This window comes from Halichoerus grypus, chromosome 6 (assembly GCF_964656455.1).
Source record: "Halichoerus grypus chromosome 6, mHalGry1.hap1.1, whole genome shotgun sequence".
NCBI lineage: Eukaryota > Metazoa > Chordata > Mammalia > Carnivora > Phocidae > Halichoerus > Halichoerus grypus.
The window spans coordinates 116,193,917-116,212,527 of NC_135717.1; the positions used below are offsets into that span (position 1 = coordinate 116,193,917).

The 18,611-nt window shown below is 59.6% G+C and overlaps 1 protein-coding gene across 4 annotated transcripts in view; it reads right to left on the minus strand.

The window, feature by feature from the left end:
* Positions 1-292: 292 nt before the first annotated feature.
* The window catches only part of NCKAP5L (NCK associated protein 5 like), a 30,399-nt gene continuing 12,080 nt past the window's right edge, over positions 293-18,611 (minus strand). Inside the window, exons 2-13 of one of the 4 annotated variants that reach the window (XM_036121077.2) lie at positions 13,659-13,720; positions 12,449-12,577; positions 11,623-11,691; positions 11,460-11,498; positions 10,610-10,729; positions 7,425-7,538; positions 3,746-6,375; positions 2,734-2,896; positions 2,434-2,515; positions 1,756-2,064; positions 1,535-1,677; positions 293-1,192 (exon numbers count right to left, since the gene is read on the minus strand). In XM_036121077.2, coding sequence (XP_035976970.2) covers positions 980-1,192; positions 1,535-1,677; positions 1,756-2,064; positions 2,434-2,515; positions 2,734-2,896; positions 3,746-6,375; positions 7,425-7,538; positions 10,610-10,729; positions 11,460-11,498; positions 11,623-11,691; positions 12,449-12,571 — 4,005 coding nt within the window. In that variant the 5' untranslated portion in view covers positions 12,572-12,577; positions 13,659-13,720 and the 3' untranslated portion in view covers positions 293-979. Of the gene's footprint in view, positions 1,193-1,534; positions 1,678-1,755; positions 2,065-2,433; positions 2,516-2,733; positions 2,897-3,745; positions 6,376-7,424; positions 7,539-10,609; positions 10,730-11,239; positions 11,276-11,459; positions 11,499-11,622; positions 11,694-12,448; positions 12,607-13,658; positions 13,721-18,611 lie in introns of those variants that run through there. The other 3 variants (XM_036121076.2, XM_078075962.1, XM_036121079.2) reach the window with 3 other exon arrangements.

Consider the following 18,611-nt stretch of genomic DNA (forward strand, 5'->3'; position numbering starts at 1 on the left):
CACACGCCCACAGCCGCACCCCTCCCCCACAGGCAGCCCAGCCTCTGCCCTACCGCAGGGGAATGAATCCCCTGATCCCAGGCACCATTCCAGGCCTAAGTAGGTCCCACACTCCAACCCTTCGTGACCTTCTAAGGTGACCCCACCAGCAGCTGTGCTGGTGGCAGGGGGCTGCCTCCCAAGGGCACCTGAGGCCAAGTCTAGGTCCCTGGGGTCCCTCACCCTGGCGCCCATGCAGCCTCCACCCATCTGTCCACCCCGGAGACCTCCCACAGAAAAAGCGGAGTCCAGGGCAGGGAGGGGCCTCCACGTTTTATTAGGAATAGGGCAGAAGCAGAGGCTGGAAGCAGAGCAGCCGAGTTCTTAACGACAGATAAATTAACCGCAGTGCGGGGATGGGGGTGGGGGCTGGGCCAGGCGCTTCAATATAAAAAAACCACAAAAAGACAGACAAACGGACCCCAAAGACATGGGGCAGGGGAGGGCAGCACCATCCAGACAGCAGGGAGGACCAGGGCAGACAGAGAGAGAAGGCAACCTGACCCTTCGCCCCCCAAACTCCACCGGCCCGGGGACTCTGGGCTGGCCCCTCGGGGCTCCAGGGCAGGGAGCAGCCAGGTTGGAGATGGCACCGCTGGTAGGCGGGAAGCCCAGCACCACAAGGTGGCTCAGCCTCAAGGGGGCGCTGGGGGCCGGGACACAGCGACCTTGAACCCCCAGGCCCTCAGAGGACGAGCCTTACTCCAGGTGAGAGAAGGGACCAAGGATGGGGTCTCTCCCTGAGCTGACAGTGGGCATCCCCTCCACAGCAGCGGTGGGTAATGGGGTGTGTCAGGGACCCCCTTCACCTTCTGATCCATCTGCCTCCTTGGTCCCTGCAGGGAGGGGCCCCACGGGCCCCGAGGGATAGGGCACGAGGACAGCTGGTCCAGTCAGTGGTCTCCAACGCCAGAGAGGGGCCCTAGTGTGGCGCAGCCCCTCAGCCCTGACTCCCACAGGAGGAGAGCGAATCGTAGAGGGAGTCACTGAGAGACTCTGAGGTCTCCAGACCCGGGGGGCCGCCACTGGCCACTCTCCCTTCCTCGCCCACGTCCGATGTGCTGGGCGTGCGGCTACCTCCAAACGCCGGGCCCTGGGGTGTAGGGGCTGGGCGGCTGGGCTCCAGGCTCCGCTTCCGGTCCACGGGCAGGGCCTGGGAAAGGAAGGGAAGCTCAGGAGGTAGCTCCTTTCACCCCCCAGCCGGGCCGGAGAGGTGCTGGGCTCTGCCCGCCTGACGGGGTGCTGCAGAGGGGGCCCACCAAGGTGGCCCGAGGCACAACTGAGCAGGGTCCTACCGAGGTTCTGGGGAGGGAGAGAAACCCTTTCTCCAAGAGGGGTGTGAGAAGGGGCAGGTGGGTGGGCTGCCCGGAGGGGCATCCGAGGGGGCTGACCCTTCAGCCTCTTCTAAGACAGGGCTGTACCTCGTTGCAGGAACTGCTCTCCCCATGTCATCCCTCCTGCCCTCCAGGCCTGTCCCCTTTCTGGCCATGCTCACCATGGGGGTCCTGGGCAGCCCCTCCAATTGTCGGGATGGGCATAGAAAAGGGTCAGCGGAGCTGTTGGCTGCCCTCGCGTTGGGGAAGGTCCAGTTCTTAGCCAGCTGGACAGGAGGGGGAGGGCCTGGGTCTTCACAGGGATCTGCATGGGGACAAAGGGAAGGTGGGTGGTGGCAGGTAGAGCTCCAGGGATGACCCACCCTTCTGCCCGTCTACTCACCGTCAGGACAGGTCTGATGGCCCCGGTGGCCCGGAGCGGCGGTGAGCAGCGCGGGGAAGGCTGACATGCTAGGGTGCCGCCCGCCCACCAGCAGCTCCTCCAAGCCCGGCACCTCACGCTCCAGCGTGTGGGCGCGGCGGGGGACTTTGGTAAGGGGTGGGGGCCGAGCCGGGGGCACTCCGGGTGGGGGGTCCAGCCGTGGTGGCTTTGTCTTGGGAAGATTCTTGCTGGGGGTCCCATTGCTGCCATGGTCTGGGGGTGGAAAGGTCCCAATGCCACTGTCCAGGGTTCGAGTCAAGGAGCCACAGGCTGGGGAGGGGAGGGCAAGTCAGGGAGGGGAGGCTGCAGGCTCCGCCCCTCTGCCTTCTTCTTCCGGCTTCCTGCCCCGGCCAGGGCTCCCCACCTGGGCAGGGCCCCTCCTGGCCCAACAGGCTGTCACCCCTGCCAGTCCTCCCCCTCAACTCCCCTCGACATGGAGGGATATGTGGTGGGGGGGAGGGAAGCAGGCCGGGTACCCAAGGGCAGGGAGGGATTTAGTTCTGTGTAGCTCCAGTGCCTACCTGGTGCTTGGCCCCAAGATGGCACTCAGGGCCTGGCACCTGCTGCAGTGACAGGAAAGGAGTAAAGCGGGCAGGGGCTGAGGGGCAGGTCCCATCCTTGGCCCCTGACCCTGCTGACCTGTGAAGTGTGAGGTGGGCACTGGCTCAGCCAGGCTGTCCTCTGAGGGCATCTCTTCCCGCCTTCCCGGCTCGCTGTTCGGCTGCGTGGGGGTACAGGAGACCTCAGAACCCATTCCTTCCACCCCCGCCCAGGCCCCTCCCCAAGCTTTGTCATTAGGACCCCCGGAGCCCACCAGCTCCCAGAGACCACGAGTACACCCAGCAGCTTCTACGACCCAGGGAAGGGGGACCCTCCAGGGGGCGGGAGATCTGGCAGGGCCACAGAGCCAGGCCCAATACCTAGCCACCAAGAACCTACCTTTCCAGGAGGTTTTCCACAGCTCTGAAGAGGCCCCACCAGGCCATTTCGAGGCCCACAGGCTGGCCAGGGGTTCTTGGGGTCAGAGGACACTGGCTGGAAATCGCCATACTCGGGTTTGGGCTCCCGCCAGTTCTTGGGCGGCAGCTCCTTGCCATCCACCCTACAGGCAGCGGGGTAGACGAAGGTGAACGGAGGCCCGGGTGCACCCAGACACTCGGACCTCACTCCCTCCGGTGGGGCTGGGTCTAGCGAAATCCCCACTGCCCCCGGCCCCTGGGAGAGGGGACACAGCCCCGGTGGCTGCCGCCATCAACTCCTCCTGATGCTGGGAACAGGCAGAAGCTCTAGGAAAAACCTCAGAGAAACGGCAGGGGAGATGGGACGAGTTCTCCAAAAGCCACACAGGGTCAAGCCTAGAGACCTCTCGACGCCATCTGCTAGTAGATGGCAGCCTGGTCACCTCCTGGTCCACACAGGCCACACCCCCACCCGGTGCCCAACCCCTATGGACATTCTGCCTCATCTGGCCCGGATGGAGCAACCCCCAGACGGGACGGCCCCTTCTCTGAGCCACCACTCCCGCTGCTGAGTCTGTGGCAGGTGGCAAAGGGCAAGATGGGGAGCGGAGCCCCGTGTGCTACAGGACAGAAAATCCCAGAGTAAGACCCCTATCAGCCCACGGTTAACTCCAGCTGATGCTGGAGGCGACTCAGGGCAATGTGGACTGTTAACTCTTCTTCAATGTGAAGCTGGGTCTCAGCACGTGCAACATCAGGCGGTCAGAGAGGAGGGGGGCTGGGGCACAAAGCCCGGGCTTCCGATCTAAGCCCCGATCTTTCCTCTGGGCCAGCCCATTAGCCCCTAGATGCTTTGGTGGCATTTTACTCGACCTCCTGCCCTTTCTGCTCTCAGGGAAAGCAGTCCCAGCCCCAGGAGGGCCCATGGGGGGTGGGGGGGGAGTGCCCCCCAGCTACTCAGCGCCTGCTGACCGGGGCCAGGCCTTCCTCACCTGTTGAGCAGCTGCTGCATGAAGGTGTCCGCGCCCTGGTACATGCCAGCCAGCTGGCCCTGCACCTGCCCCAGCCCCGTACTCGGTCCTGGAGCCGGTCCTCCGGGCCGCGGCCGGGCCCGGCTGCTCAGGTAGGCCTTCTCCTCCTCCAGTGCGCGGCGGAGGTCTTCCGCCTTAGCCATCAGCTTGGAGATGTTGAGGCTCTCGGCCTCCAGCTTCCGGGCTTCCATCTTGACCTCCTTCCGGAGCGGGGAGCCCCCGCCGGCCGCTTCCTTGCCCTTGGCGGCCTCTGCGCGCCGGTTCAGCGCCGGCAGCTTGCTCTTCTTCAGGCCGAACCAGCTGGCGATGCTGCTCGCGTTGCGGTGCTTGGCCTCGGCGCCCGGTGCCCGCTCCTGGCCCTGGAGCCGCAGCACGTTCTCCTCGATGCCCTTCATCACCTTCTCCTCGATGGCCGAGTGCGGGGCCCGGCCCTCGGGGCCTTGGCTTGGGTCTGCAGGGCCGGGGGCAGGGGACGGAGGCTGGGCCGGAGCGCCGCCGCAGTCGGCCCACGGTGGGCCCTTCCCCTTGTCAGGCTTCGGGGGCTCCTTGGTGGTTGGTGGGGCCCCCGGGCGGGGTACCACCTTGGTGGGGGACTTGGAAGGTAGCTTCGTCGGGCTGCCATGGGGGCTCTTATTGGGCTTGCCAAGGCTGGGGGCTGAGGTGGGCACTTTGGCAGGGGTGCGGGGTACCTGGGGGCACAGGGCCCCTGCCAGCCGGCTCTTGGCCAGCTCCACTTTGGTGAGGCAGCTCCTTGGTGAGACGGGCTCCAGGTCCACCCGGGCCCCCATGGAGTGGGAGGAGTAGACTCGGGCCCCGGGGTCCCCCAGGAGCCCAGGGTCTTGCTGCTTCAGGCTGCTCGTGCCTAAGGCCACTGCCCCCCGCAGGGCCCCCTTGGCTTCTGGCCCCTCAGGAGGCCGGGGGGTGGGAGGCGCCACATCTCCAGGGCTCTCCGCTGACCTCCCTGCTCCCCGCACCTTCTCGGTGCCAGGCCTGGCTGGCACCCCGTTTTTCTCTGGCCCTTCGGGGCCAGTCTTCAGTTTCCCCAGGGCTGCCAGTCTGTCCCGCAGAGGGGTGTAGCCAGGATCCCCAGGTCGCCGCCCTGCCCCCTGGCTGGGCTTCTTGGATGAGCTGCTAGGGGTCCGGCGGCCAGGATGGGGAGACTCCGAACCGGCTTTGTCCAAACTCTTCTCCTGGGCATTCCCATAGGAGCAGGATTCTGGGAGGCAAGGGCTGGGGGGAGCTCCAGGACTTCTGAGGACCTCAGGGGCCTGTGGCACCTCCAGAGTTAATTGTGGGTAGGTGGGTACCTGCAGTGGGGATGGAGGTGGCTCTGGGGAAGGCCCCCTAAAGGTGCTCCGGGAAAGGTCCAGGATGTTCTCATAGCAGGGAGAGACCACGGGTCCTGGGGACAGCGTGGTGGACAACGCTGGCTGGGGAGGTCTGAGCTGTGCAGAGTCCAGAGCTGCAGAGCAGGGGGAAGGGCTGGTGGGCAGGCCCTGTGCTCCCTCCGGGGACAGCTCTCCTCCACTCAGACCCCTGCGGGCCAGCAGCGGGGAGGGGCTGCCATCAGAACCACTGTGGCGACAGGGGATTCGGGAGTTCCGGGGAAGCTGGGGGCTGAGCTGGGGGCCTCCTGGGCTGGGGACCTTCTCCGAAGCTGGAGGCAGCTTTAGAAACTTGAGACCTCTGGCTGGAGAGGGCAGAAGGGGTCCCTGGGCTTCCCCGGGAGAAGGGGGGCCAATTTGGAGCTTGCTTTTCACCTGAGATGAGGAGTAGGGGTGGCCAGGCCGCAAGCCCAGGGGGGCATCACCCGCACCCATGAACATGCTGAGGAAGGGGAGGGGCCCCTGGCCCTCTGAGGTAGCACCAAAGCCCGGCCTGTGGGCCTCTGGGGTACCCCCACCCCAAGCTGACTTGGGGAGGCCTTTGGACTTGGACAGCTGTGGGGGACCCTGGTCTGGGGAAGATGGCTGCCCGGGACCTGGCTGGTCCCCGCTGAGTGGGCCTGCAGCCCCGGCCAAGAAGGCCTGTAGGTAAGACTCTGTGTCCTCAAGGAGCTGGCCCAGGTTCAACTGTTTGCGGGCCAGGGCCCCAAGCAGGGTGTCAGGGCTGGGTGCCTCGTTGGGGTCACCTGCCTCGTCCGAGGAGGAGGAGCTGCTGCTGCCTGGGGCACAGGGTGGCCCAGAGCCAGTGCCTTGGGCCTGGGAGGAGCCCCTACCAGGGCCCCAAGGCCGCCCAGCACCCTCTTCCTCCCCTGGGCCCCCCAAGAGGCGCTCCCAGTGTAGCAGGCCTCCCAGGCTACCAGGGCCTAGGAGCAGGTAGGGGGCCCAGGAGGAGGGTTCAGGCTGGGGCGGGCCACACAGCTCGCCGTTGATCGGCTCTGGGGAGCCGGGACCCTCGCCTGGGGGCCGCCATGGGGTGGCAGGCGAGCAAAGAAGCAAGGGGTCAGTCTCTTCCAGGGCTCTCAGCACCTCCAGGATCTGCGCTTTCTTTCGAAGGAACGGGGACAGGGCATCCAGTGCCGGGGGTGGGGCGGCCGGGGGTCCCGGGGGTCCTGGGCCTCCTGGCCGCAGCTGCTGCTCCCAACACACCTTCGGGGAGAAACAACATGAGGAGGGGCCCGCGTGCAGGCCTAGGACCTGAGCTGGGCCAAACTGAGTATGTCAGGAACAGAGCTGGCCTGGTTTTGTCCGAGTCCCCAGAAGGAATTAACAGCTTCTCAGATAGGACAGCTCAGCTTCCTTAAGTCACTGAGCCCTGGTTACCCCAACTCTTCCTCCTGGTGTACCCGGGTAGGGTGGGGACCTCACCTCCCTTCCTGGTTATCCGAGCACCCCCCTGCTTCCACCCCCCCACTACTGTTTGGGTCAGCAGGGCTGACAGCACCTACAACCCTGGTATCTATGTTGGCCCCAGGGGAGGGAGGCCTGTTCATTTTCCAGGCTCCAGAAAGAACACAGAGACTCCAGAAGGGGATGCTATGTGGCCAAGTGCTAAGTCAGTCCCTGCCAGCAAGCCCAGGCCTTCTCGGGTCAGACAGCTGTCCTGCGGACCCGCACCCCAGGCAGGAGGCGACTGGGACAGCTCCACGGCAAGCCTCTCCCCGTTTCTGCCCAGCTCCTTCTTGGGCCCAGCTCATCTGGCATAGCGGTTAACCACACAGGCCCCTGAGCCAGACTATGTAGGTTCAAGTCCCAGGTCTACCGCGCAACTAGTTATACGGACTTCAGCTAGTTTTTTCACCTAAGCTTCACGGCATCGTCTATAAAATGGGGTGGTAATTGTGCTTAACCTCCTAAAATAAAGGCAACCACGGAAGCAAAAGAAAAAATGAGCAATAGTTCTAGACTTGAATAGAGACAATTGTGAATATAGGTCAAAAATTATTAAAAAATATATAAATGAGACCCAGGTGTGCAGCGCAGAGCGAGAGCTCAGGAAATGGCAACCACGGGTCTACCACTAACTAACTTTGCTCGCAAGGCTAGTGACTGGCAGTGGGGTCCTGTTTCTCCCGGACGAGGATCTGGGCACCAGGGAGCAGCCCTCCCCCTGGCACTCCTTAGGAAGCAGCAACGGAGAACCGACTGAGGAGTCCGTCACCAGCAAAGCCACAGAGCACTCTGGCCAGCCCTCCTACCTCTCTCTGCCCAGCACAGTGCCCCAGCGGCAGCGGGGTGGTCAGTCCCTCGGCAGAGCTCAGGGAGGGAGAGGCCGGCAGCTCTGAAGGCGGCTGGAGCGGCGCAAGTGGGATCTGCAGGGGAGAGGCAGAGTTAGCACCGGGGCTGTCTGTCCCGGGTCCCTACCCCCTCACGAAGTTCGGCCTTCCCCTCCAGGGCAGGACAATGTTCTTCCAAGTCTGCTCCTTTGGGGACGTCTCTTGGCCTCCAGTGTGGCTTCCACCACCATCCCTGCCACTTGGTCAGAGGAGCCTCGGGAGACTGTGCACAGGTGGAATGAAGACGTGTGAGCCCAGGTGGCAGGGAGATGGCCTGGGGCTCTGGAGAAAGAAGAAGGTCCCAGGGGCAGAGGGCAGTGGCAAGCCTGATTTGCGGCTCCAGGACCACTCTGCTTCTCTGTGGGGCCCCCTTCCGATTACAGAGGGCCGGCCGCCAACAGCCCCTTCCTGTTCTGACTGCCTATGACCCTAGCTTCCCCGGGACGGCTGAGACTGACGCAGAGGCATCTGTTACTGGGTCCAAGAAGAGAGATGGTAGGGGTTCTCATCTCTGCTCCCCCCCGCCCAAATGGTCTCTGAGGATGACAAAAGTACCACTACGGAATCACGGGTCACCTCTTTCTCAGTCCCTGTGAATGTCATTTCCATCGCTGAGGCGTCTTGACTAGACAGGAGTCAGCTTTAAACTCCTGCCTCTGGGGTGTTTCTCCCTCTTCTGGCCGGCCGGCTACAGCCCAGATCCTCACTCCTGGCCTGGATGCTGCTCAGCGTTTGTCTCCCCGACCTGGTTCAGTGGCTTTACAAATCCCTTATCCACGAAGCAGAAGTATTTTTTTTTCCTTTTCCTCTAAAGCCTCCTATTCCTGCCCACTTGCCGAAGGAGACAGGTCTGGACCCCTCTGCCGGCATTCTGGGCCTGGCCTGTTGGTCCTTCCCTGATGCCACCTCTGGTTCTTTTTTTTTTAAAGATTTTATTTATTTATTTGACAGAGAGAGACGCAGCGAGAGAGAGGGAACACAAGCAGGGGGCAGAGGGAGAGGGAGAAGCAGGCTTCCCGCAGAGCAGGGAGCCCGATGTGGGGCTCGATCCCAGGACCCTGGGATCATGACCTGAGCCGAAGCAGACACTTAACGACTGAGCCACCCAGGCGCCCGCCACCTCTGGTTCTCACTGCTGTTCCTTGGCACAGCGTCCGTTCCAGCCCAGCCGAACAGCTTGCTTCTGCCCGGGGTTTCCCTGCAGTTCCTCCCACAGGGCATCCCTTCTCCCCACCTGCAACTCTACTTTTTAAATCGCCCATGCAGCAAGGCCCAGGTCCAGGGTCACCTCCCTACGGCCACTGTGCTGGCCTCTCCCCGCTCCGGGCTCGTGGACAGTACCGTCACCCAGCTCCGTACTATGGCTGTCTGCACACTGCCTTAGCTCGCAGCAGACCGGAGCAGACTCAGGGCTCACGTGCTCTGCACACACCACAGCCCTGCCCGATTCCATACACGCGCTGGCAAAGGCGCTGCCCACAGTAAGAGCTTAATTAGCATTTGCTCAATGGAGCTTTCATCCTAGCAAAGCACAACTTGAGAGTAACATTAATAATATAAATAGTTGCTAATCATTGACTACAACTATGGGCCAAACACTATATATTTATTTCATTTCATCCTCATGATAACCTGCAATATGGGTATCTTAATCCTCACTTTTAAGAAAAAAACGGGTTCATAAGGTTAAATAATTTGCCCAGGGTCACATAGCTAAGAATTAGCTAAGTTAGGGGCCCAATCCAAGCGTATCTGAGGCCAAGGTTTATGCTCTTTCTATTATGTCATGTTACCACTGGGGAAGATAGATCTATTGCCCCAAACCCCTAAAGGTCCCAGATTTCATTTCAGTGATTTAAGGATGATCTACACCTCTGTTATCACTGGTCGCCAAGAAAGGTATGCACGGGGTGAGCTTGGCTAGCGGGGTTAGGCCTCTGGGGATCCCAGGGGGACCTGTCCAGGGCAGGAAGAGCTACGTAGTCACTGCCACCAACTCAGACCCAGCTCTGCATGGGCCTTGGGGACAGAGCCTCCAAAAAGGCCATGGTGATGAGAAGCCTCAGCCAGTGAGCCGTGGGGCATCCTGCTTAAGGTCTGGGGGCCAAGAGCTGCCTGGCTTGCATCAGACAGGCGCACACATTCAGACAGATACACCCAGAAGGTGCTTTTCTTCTTGTCAAGGTTGGGGGTGGGGTGGGGATGTGCTGGCTGAACCTGAGAACCCAAGGTTCACTTCAGGTCCCTGGAGCTGGTCCTGATCCGCCCACCCCCATATCTCACCCCAGCCTTGGGGCTCCTGATACAGCGACCGCAAGTGACATCTTTTTTGTTGTTCTTTTAAGTAGGCTCCGTGCCCAGCATGGAGCTCAATATAGAGCGTGAACTCACAACCCTGAGATCAAGACCTGAGCTGAGATCAAGAGTCAGCCGCTTAACCAACTGAGCCACCCAGGCGCCCCCCAAGGGACATCTTAACTGAGTTCAGGAGTCACACCTAGTAGCCTTCTGCTTTTCCCGGATAAGGCAGGTGTCAGGTCTACGATCAGGGACTAACGTTTGAGGACACGCCTGTGTGTCACTGTGCGAGCATATGCAACTACACACCCACACAGAATGACCCGGGGCGGGGGGGGGGGGTGGGGGGGGTGGGGTGGGTGGGACCTGCCTTTCCTGACCTCTCTGTGACGCCCAGCCCCGCCCCTGCCCCTGGCCAAGAAGAAGCAACACGGTGGCCAAAGGGGCCCCTTGGGAGCTTGAAATCATTGCATTTTCAGCCTCCACCCATCACCCCACACAGGGCAGGAGCCAAGCAAGAACCTTCTCTGTCAACAACAGGGATGACATCCAGTGGGGCAAGGAGCACCTGGGAGGCGGGGGAGAGCCAAGCTTGAGGGGACTCAGGGAGTCGTCCCCTCCCCAACTAAGGCTCAGATCTATCAGGCTAGATGGGCCTTTCCCAGATGGCCACAGCCCCCAGAATGGAGGGGAATGGCTGGTGGCCCGCTTCTTCAGGTGTCGGGAGAAAAGAAGGTGATGATGCTGATGGGGCTGGGAGCGGCAGGAAGATGAGGCAGGAGGAGGGAAGGAGAATCGCTTGTGCCCACCTGAGGGAGGGAGCCTGTCGTCAGCTGGAGTTTCTGCTGAAACAGGGCGCTCAGCATCTGGTTCTGCCGTTCCAGGTCAAACACCCTCTTCTTCAGCTTGATGCACTCCTCCCGCAGGTCCTGAGCCCAGGCAGGCGGAGGGAGACAAGGAGAGGATAGCGGGGAGGGGGCGAGTTGTATGAGCCCGGTCTCCTTCATCAGAGTAGCGGGCACTCCTGCTGGGCATGCCCTTCTCCTGCAGCCTCCTTCTAGGGGAAGCTGAGCCTGCCTACGTTTGTAGCTGTCATATTTTCTGGGGATGGTAAATTCTCTAAAGTCTACCACCCCTGGTGGGAGGTAAATCCTATTCCCTTTGGCATCTTTCCCATCCCTTGAGCCAACCCCCTGCCTCTAAGAAACCACACATCAAAGAAGGGCCCATATAAGGCAGAGGAAGACCTGGGGGTCAGAGTGGCTCAGAAGTCAAGAAGTTCCCACAGTACTTGAGTAAATATTTAGATGCCACCTTATGCTCACAATATTAACACTGCTATCAGGGCCATCACAATCTGGAGAAACCAGCTGGGGCCAGGATTAGGGAAGGATTCAAGCCCAAATCAAAGTTACCATAGCTCAGAGACCTGGCCTTACCTAGCCCACCTCTCCTCCAGGTAGAACAGTATGGACCTGTCCGAGGTGGGGAGAAGGAGCCTTGTTGGAGGGTCAATAGGCCACTTCCACCAAGCTCCCTCCTCTAGCCCCTACGTGAGTAGGCTCAGGGGTCCCCAGGAAGGACTTCCCCTGCTGTATTCAGGGCCTCTCCCCAGGGCGTCTGGGCTCAGGGGCGAGAACATCTCCCGTGGCTGCTTACCTTCTGGTTTAGTAGTGCCTGCACCACATGGTTGGCAACCTGGGGACAGAGGGCCCGAGGCACAGCCATCAGCCCACCAGCCTCTGCCTGGAGCACCGACAACCCGTGCTCCTCCCAGCTTCCCCACCTCCCTTGCATCAGTCCCCCTGGAGACCCCACAGACCTCATCTAGACAGCGTTCATAGGTCTCCCGCTGGTTTTCATTGGCCTGAGCAAGCGCCGAGTTCTCTGCCTGCAGGAAGGAGAAAGGGGGCCGACAAGGAGGCTGTGGGATCATTCCTCCACCAGGGCAAATTCCTTTTGGGGAAGGGGAGGCATGGAGTTTACTAGCTACACCCCTATCCCAGCTCTTGGCTCTGGCTGGATTCCCCACGGGGAGGCCTGCAGAGACGGATGGAAGGCATCAGAAAGGCAGAGCTGAGATGGCTGGTTTTCTGTAAACCCCAACCTCAGTCAGGGAGGTTGGAGGGACTGCGGAGACACAGTGGCCAGGAGGACCTAAGCTGGGATGTGCCCAAAGTAATCCTTATTTCCCTGGGGGGAGGGCAGAGGAGGCTGAAGGGAGGAGGGCAGGGTCTTAAGAATATGGCAAAGAGCTTAGTTGAGGGATCCTTGTCCTTTTCCCTCAAATCCTAAGCCCTGGGTCATCTAAACCCTTCTTCCTGTGGCCCCTGTGACCATGCCTTTCTTAAACCGGCAAGGGCGTGAAAGTGGGGGGAGAAAAGGGGGTAAAGAAGGGAGACATTTGGGGGCTAGGACAGCCCTGCCCCTGTGCATGCCTCTTGTCCCAAGCTGCCCCCCCGACCCCCAGTTTGGAGAGCTCAGAGCAAAGAAAGGGCTTCTCAGAGGAGCTTTGCTAGAGAACGTTCAGCTCTGCTCCAGCCCGGCAAAGCGGGTTGAGAGGAAGGTCCACCCACATCCATAACGCCTACCCAAGCTCCCGAGGGCCCCAGCCGGCCCTGCCACCCCCACCCTGTCTTGTGCCCCACCTCCAGCTCCCGAAGTCGGTGCAGGAGCTCCTGGCAGGTGCCCGGTTCCGTGCCACTGTCACCACCCTCTCCCGGCCTCGGCTTTCCAGGGCTCCCAGCGGGCTGCTCCATGGCCTCCGACATCAGGCCCTGGAACAAGTGAGAGACGCCCTGGCAGGCTACTCCAGGGCACAGGGAGGAGGTGAGTGGAGGAGGAGGACAAAGACAAAACTCGTCAGCATTCTGGAAGTCTAGTGTGACCAGTGGGCCACGGATATTGTAACAACTCAGGGTCTGACTCAGGCTCTTCTGGTCCTAGGACAGACACACAGACACACTCTGCCCATTTTAAGAACGGAGACCATTGTTTTATAAACCCCAGTCACTGCGCTCAGCCCACCACAGGTCACACAGACACTGGCCGGTGACCAAGAAAGCTGAATTCTCTGCTGAGATGGGCCTCGAACCGGCACACACTCCATCTTCCCGGCACAGTGGGAGGGAGCCCGCGGGCCTCACCAGCTCCCTGCTCCCGGCCGGGCCCCATGCCGTTCCCTCTGCAGGGGTCCCGACACCTCCCTGCTTTCCACCCAGCCAGCTCCTTCCTACGCATTCTTGAGGGTTCCCGCTCCAAGTCCGGGTCGGGCTCCCCTCCTGCACGGTTCTGTACCCGCCTCCCCGGGAGGGTGGACCCCGTGAAGGCAGGCACTCTGCATTCACGTCCCTGCCCGGACTCACACTCCTTGGCGGGCTACCTGGCATGTCGGGGACAGACTGATGACGAAACCGACTCGCCTGTCACTGCCCGAGAACGGCGCAGCCGGGCTTCTGTCCTGTACCGTGACACAGAGGTCGCTGGACTATGGCCGTGGTTACCGGCTACACCTGACGAGTCTCCAGCTGCTATCTGAGTTGCAATTTCTCTGCTAGAGGAAAGTCCTCATTTCCTTCTTTTGCAAATATTGCAGAAATTCCCAGTAGATGGGAAAACCCTTCCTAATGTAAAAGGGCAGAGGCCCCCAGTCCACTCTCTGACCCACTGTAGCCCCCACAAAAGGAGCTTAGTACTGTCAGAGCAAGAAGAGGAGCCCTCTAGCCCCTCACCGGCCAGGCACCTGAACGATGCCTCCTCTGTCCTCCGCGGTGGGGCGCAGGCGATGCCCCCCCGGCCCCCCGCCCCCTCCAGTCCCCCCCCCCCGCCCCCAGCACGCACAGGCTCAAAGCCCCTCACCTGTCTCTGCCTCCTCAGCCAGGCCGGCACACTCACGCTAGCCGCCGGAACGGTCACCTCACCTGCGGAGAAGGAGGGAGACGGTGTGTCAGCCGTGCGATCCACAAGCATTTACTGGGCTCCTGCTGTGTACCAGGCCCTGGGCCCCTGGGGATGAACAAGCCAGAGAAAGCCCTGCCTCTGTGAAGCTTCCATTCTACTGGGGGAGGCAGACAACGCACAGAGAAGCCAATGGACATACGTCGGGTCCCAATAAGGCACCGAGAGGTGACACCGAAGCAGAGACCTCGGGGACGTCCAGATGAAATCCTGGTCAGGGACCACGGCCCCCAATCCTAACAACTTTACGGGGGGTGGGCACCAGCCTGGGTGAGGGTGCGGTATCTGCGGGTGAAGGAGGCTGCCCAAGACATACGGCTGGATCACCAAGCACAGCGGACAGGCCTCGCTTTCCCCCCTCCCAGGCGGCCTCTCCGTACACACACGAGTTGTACTGCAAGCTCCTTAGAGTCCCAGGGCTCCTGGAGCTATGCAATTCGGGACGGATCCGGGTGAGAATCCTGACTTTACAAGATCTGTTTCCTCACCTATAAAACGGGCCTAAGAATACTCAGCCCAAATGTTGGGGGTGAAATGAGATGATGCGTGCAGAGGGTCTTGCATGAACTCAGTAAATGGAGACTTTGCGTGATCACATCCCGACAGAGGTACAATGCTAAGTCCCGCCTCGTTGCCTGCTGCTGCTGGGTGTTCATCTGTAAGGGACGCCGAGTCCCAGGCTCCTCCCTGCGGGGTCTGGGCAGTGGGGGCACCCGCAGATCTGACAGGGCCGCACACGCACCCCGCGCGCAGGGGCCTCCTCCTCCTCAACCCCTCCCCGCCAGCTGCCAGCCCAGCCTTCACCCCAGAGGGAAAAAGGGGCAACTGCAAACGGAGAGAACCTTCTTTCCCAGTGGGACTGTGCCCATGTGTGTATGACAGCGGGAAGGGGGCTTCTGAAAACTGCAGGAAAAGGAAAAACTTGTAATACTTATTTTTAAACACTCCACAACAATCTCGAGTCCTTTGTTATTTTAACATCATGAAAAATGTATTGAGTATAACTTCATTTGCTCATGACATTATCGTGTTTGATATTTTTAGAAATGGACGGGCTTGGAAAAAAATGAAAAAAATTCAGGAAATATCCTCCTTCCCACATACATAAATAGGGGTTAAAACCAAAAAAGGCCTCGGGTTACCTCCACCACTTGAGTTAACCCCACCCCAGCACCCCAGCACCCCAGCACGCCCGCTCGGCAGAGGCTCCCAGTGCCCCCAGGGCGCCCTAGCTTTCCCCTCAGGCCCCTCACCCATTCTCCCCTGTGGACACTTCAGGGAGTAGCGGGGGATGGGAGAGACAGACTTGGGAGGGTGAAGGAAAGCAGCGGGGTGAACACGGCAGTGTCCAGGGCCAGAAAGGGAGGAAGATAAAGTTGGGGAAAAGCCCAAGTCTGTGGTCCCAACAGCGACAGCAAAAACCAAACTAAGAGTGAAGATGCTCTGGGAGAATATCTTTTCCTAAAAAAACAAAAATAAAAACGCCTCCAGGAGGCCCAGATCATGGGGACTGGCTGTGGATCATGTCTGTGGTTTTCTGCCTGTTGAGGAGGGTGGGGACCGGATTACCGCCCGCCCCCCCACCCGAGCTGACTGCCGCCACTCTCTCAATCTGCGCTTCTGTGGATCCCAGGGCGGGGAGGCCTGAGCCCCACTGTGACCTGGGGGAGACCCTCCAAATGATAAGCCACCCAAAAGCAACAGCTCTGTCATGTGGGACCGTCTCCGTCTCCCCGGCTGGGCTTCGGGAGAGGCTCCGGAAATGAAGACAGACTGTGACTCAACCTCACTTTGGGGAGAAGTTTTCTGCCCTCAGTCGAGGTGGTCTGGCCAACCCAGGACCAGAGGCCTTCTCTCCGTCCGCAGGGCCACAAGCAGAGGGGCAGGAAGCTGGCAGCCCGGATTGCTTGAGTCACAGGGAAGAGGCCTGCATTTAAACTTGGCGCCCGGAGCAGTGCGCGCTGTGAGCAGGACCGCAGTTGGAGTTCAAGATTTCTATGGCGCAAAGAACACTTCCTACAGCTTCCCTCTCCTCTAGGGAATATTAGGAGATACTACCACCTCCAGCTCCCAGGCTGAGCCTAATGAGGAATTTGGCCCATCACAGCCTGGGTTTCGGTCTAAATCTCATGGGGAAAAAACCAACCCACGTTTGTTCCCCAGTGGCTGTCCCTGCCGCGTGTCAGTGGGGCCCCTCTCCCGGGGGCTGCACACCCTCCTCCTCCCTCAGGCCCCACAGCTCCTACTCACAGCTTCTGGGCTCAGCCCCACCCCGGGCCTGGAAAACCCCCAACCTGGGTTCTTCAGGATGGCCCTGGTTTCAAACATTCCTCCCGTGGTCCCACGACATGCCTGACACGCCTGGATGTTGGAGGTTGGGTCGGGAACACATGATGCAGGCCACGTTGGGTAGAGATGGAGCTGCAGGAGGTGGGAGCTCCAACGTGAACTGGAGGCTTCTCCCGCCAGAACTGCCAACGGGCAGCCCCGCCCCCCACAAAGGCCTGATTCAGAGGGAGGTGACCTCAGTGCCGAGGGGAGGGGGGGAGAGGAAGGGAGGAAGACCAGCGCCTCTGGGGCCCTCCTTCAGTGGGGGTGGGGGGCCACTGGCAGCAACCAGGGACAGGGAAGGGGGAACAGCTGCTCAGGGGGCTCTGGGTAACCTGGGGACACGGCTGGCTCAGCCTGATCACTGAGTGAATCTGGTGACTCTGTCTCTTCAGCCCAGTCAGTCACAGGGCCCCCCAAAGAGAGCTGACTGTCCCGGCCTTTCAATCGGCCAGAGCAAAGGAGTAAGCCTGCAATGCCCACCCTCTGCCCAGCCAGGGCACAGGCAAGACCCCTCCCTGAGCTCCAAGCCCAGGCCTGGGAGGAAGGGACTAGAGAGGTGGCAGTAAGCCTGTCTTCCGCGCTCCCTCATCCCGGCCCTTAGCCAAGGGCTCTGGGCCCCGATGAGCCCCTCACTCACCAGCTGTTCCCCCCAGAGTCCTTTAGGGACAGAAGCCAGGGACCAGGAGGTGGGGGAGGGTGGGCAGCTGTGGGAAGGCAGAGATGGAGAAGCTCACTTTAATAACAGAATCATCCGTAACAACAACCGTTACCCGCCCCCCGCCCCCACTCCCCCCATCCCCCAGCTGCTTTCTGGAATCCCCGTCACACCCAAGAGTCCACTTGTAAACAGCAACTTCTGCACCCATTGCAAACAGTCTTTTCTGACCGTATCAGCCCGGGGCTGCTGTGGGTGTGGGGAGGGAATAAAGGGACTGGTGCCCCAGGGCATTCGTGGCCTGAAAGCAGCCACCTTAATCCCTGCCCAAAGCATCGTTTACCCCTAGGAATTCCAACTGGTCTCCTCCCCCCCCCCAGGGAAAGAGGACAGACAAGAATTTCCTTCCCTCCTCCTGACAACTGGCCCTAAGACACAATAGCCCTACTGAGAGGCATGTGTCCGTGGGGAAGGGGCCCCTGCGGCCCCTTCCAACTTCCTCTTCACAGGCACTGCAAGAACCTCCATCCCTTAGTGTGGGTTCTTTCTGACCCACAGTAGGGTCCCCGGCCCCTCCAGGCAGGCAGGAGGAAGGGTAGTCATGTTGAGCCCCAAAGTCTTACAGGCTCCAACACCCCTTACCTCCCCTCTCCCGGCTCCTTCATGCTCCCTGTCCACAGCAGAACCCAACAACAAAAAAGCAGCTGCTGGAGGTGGGGAGAGGAAAGGGGCTCAGACACAGACACAATGGGTTTATTTATAGGGCCACATGGCCAGGGGCTCCACAGCTACGAAACCTAGTCCCCACTCACCAAAGCCTAGCTGGGCTCATTCCAGCCAGAAGGCAGATTTAGAGTCTAGTCCCAACACGACAATTTACTCGCTGTTGTGGCTTCAGGCAAATCACTCAGTCTCTCAGGGACAAGTTCCTTGGTGCCAAATGGAGGCTGTTCTAGAACAGTGGTTCTCAAAATACGGTCCAGGAACCCTGACGTTCATCCAAGGAATTCACAGAGTTGAAACTATTTTCATAATTCTACTAAGACATTATTTGCTTTTTAAACTCTCATTCTCTCATGAGTCTATCCTGGCATTTTCCAGACATGATATGTGATATCACAACAGACTGAATAGAGAAGCAGATATGAGAATCCAGCTGACTTTTATTAAGTCAGACATGACATATATGTAAGAACATACATGCCATTCTTTTCACTGTTTGTTTTTTTTTTTTTGTCCTGGAAAATATATGGTTACTTTTCATAAAATATGTTAACATATAGTAGGTTTATTATTAAGTTCATTAAATGTTTAAAACTCTCAGTTCTAATTTATATGACAGTAAGTGTCAAAAGGTATAACCTATATAAACCAAAGCTCTTTGGGGGTCCTCAATTTTTAAGAGGTTGGAGGGGTCCTCAGGCCAAAATAGTTTGAGAATCACTTTTCTAGAAGTGTTGTCCAGTAGAACATTCTGTGATGATGAAATGGTTATTCTGTGCTGTCCAATATGGTAGCCGCTAGCTACATGTGGCTATTGAGCCCTTGAAATGAAACTAGTTCAGGGCGTCTGGGTGGCTCAGTTGGTTAACGGCTGCCTTCAGCTCAGGTCATGATCCCAGGGTCCTGGGATCGAGCCCCACGTCCGCCTCCCTGCTCAGCGGGGAGCCTGCTTCTCCCTCGCCCTCTGCCCCGCCCCCCCACTCATGCTCTCACATGCTTTCTCTCTCTCAAATAAATGAATAAAATAAAATCTTAAAAAAAAAAAGAAATGTAGCTAGTTCAACCGAGGAAATGAATTTTAAATTTAAATAACCACATGCAGCTTGTGGCTACTGTACTAGATGGTACAATTCTAGAAGATCCCT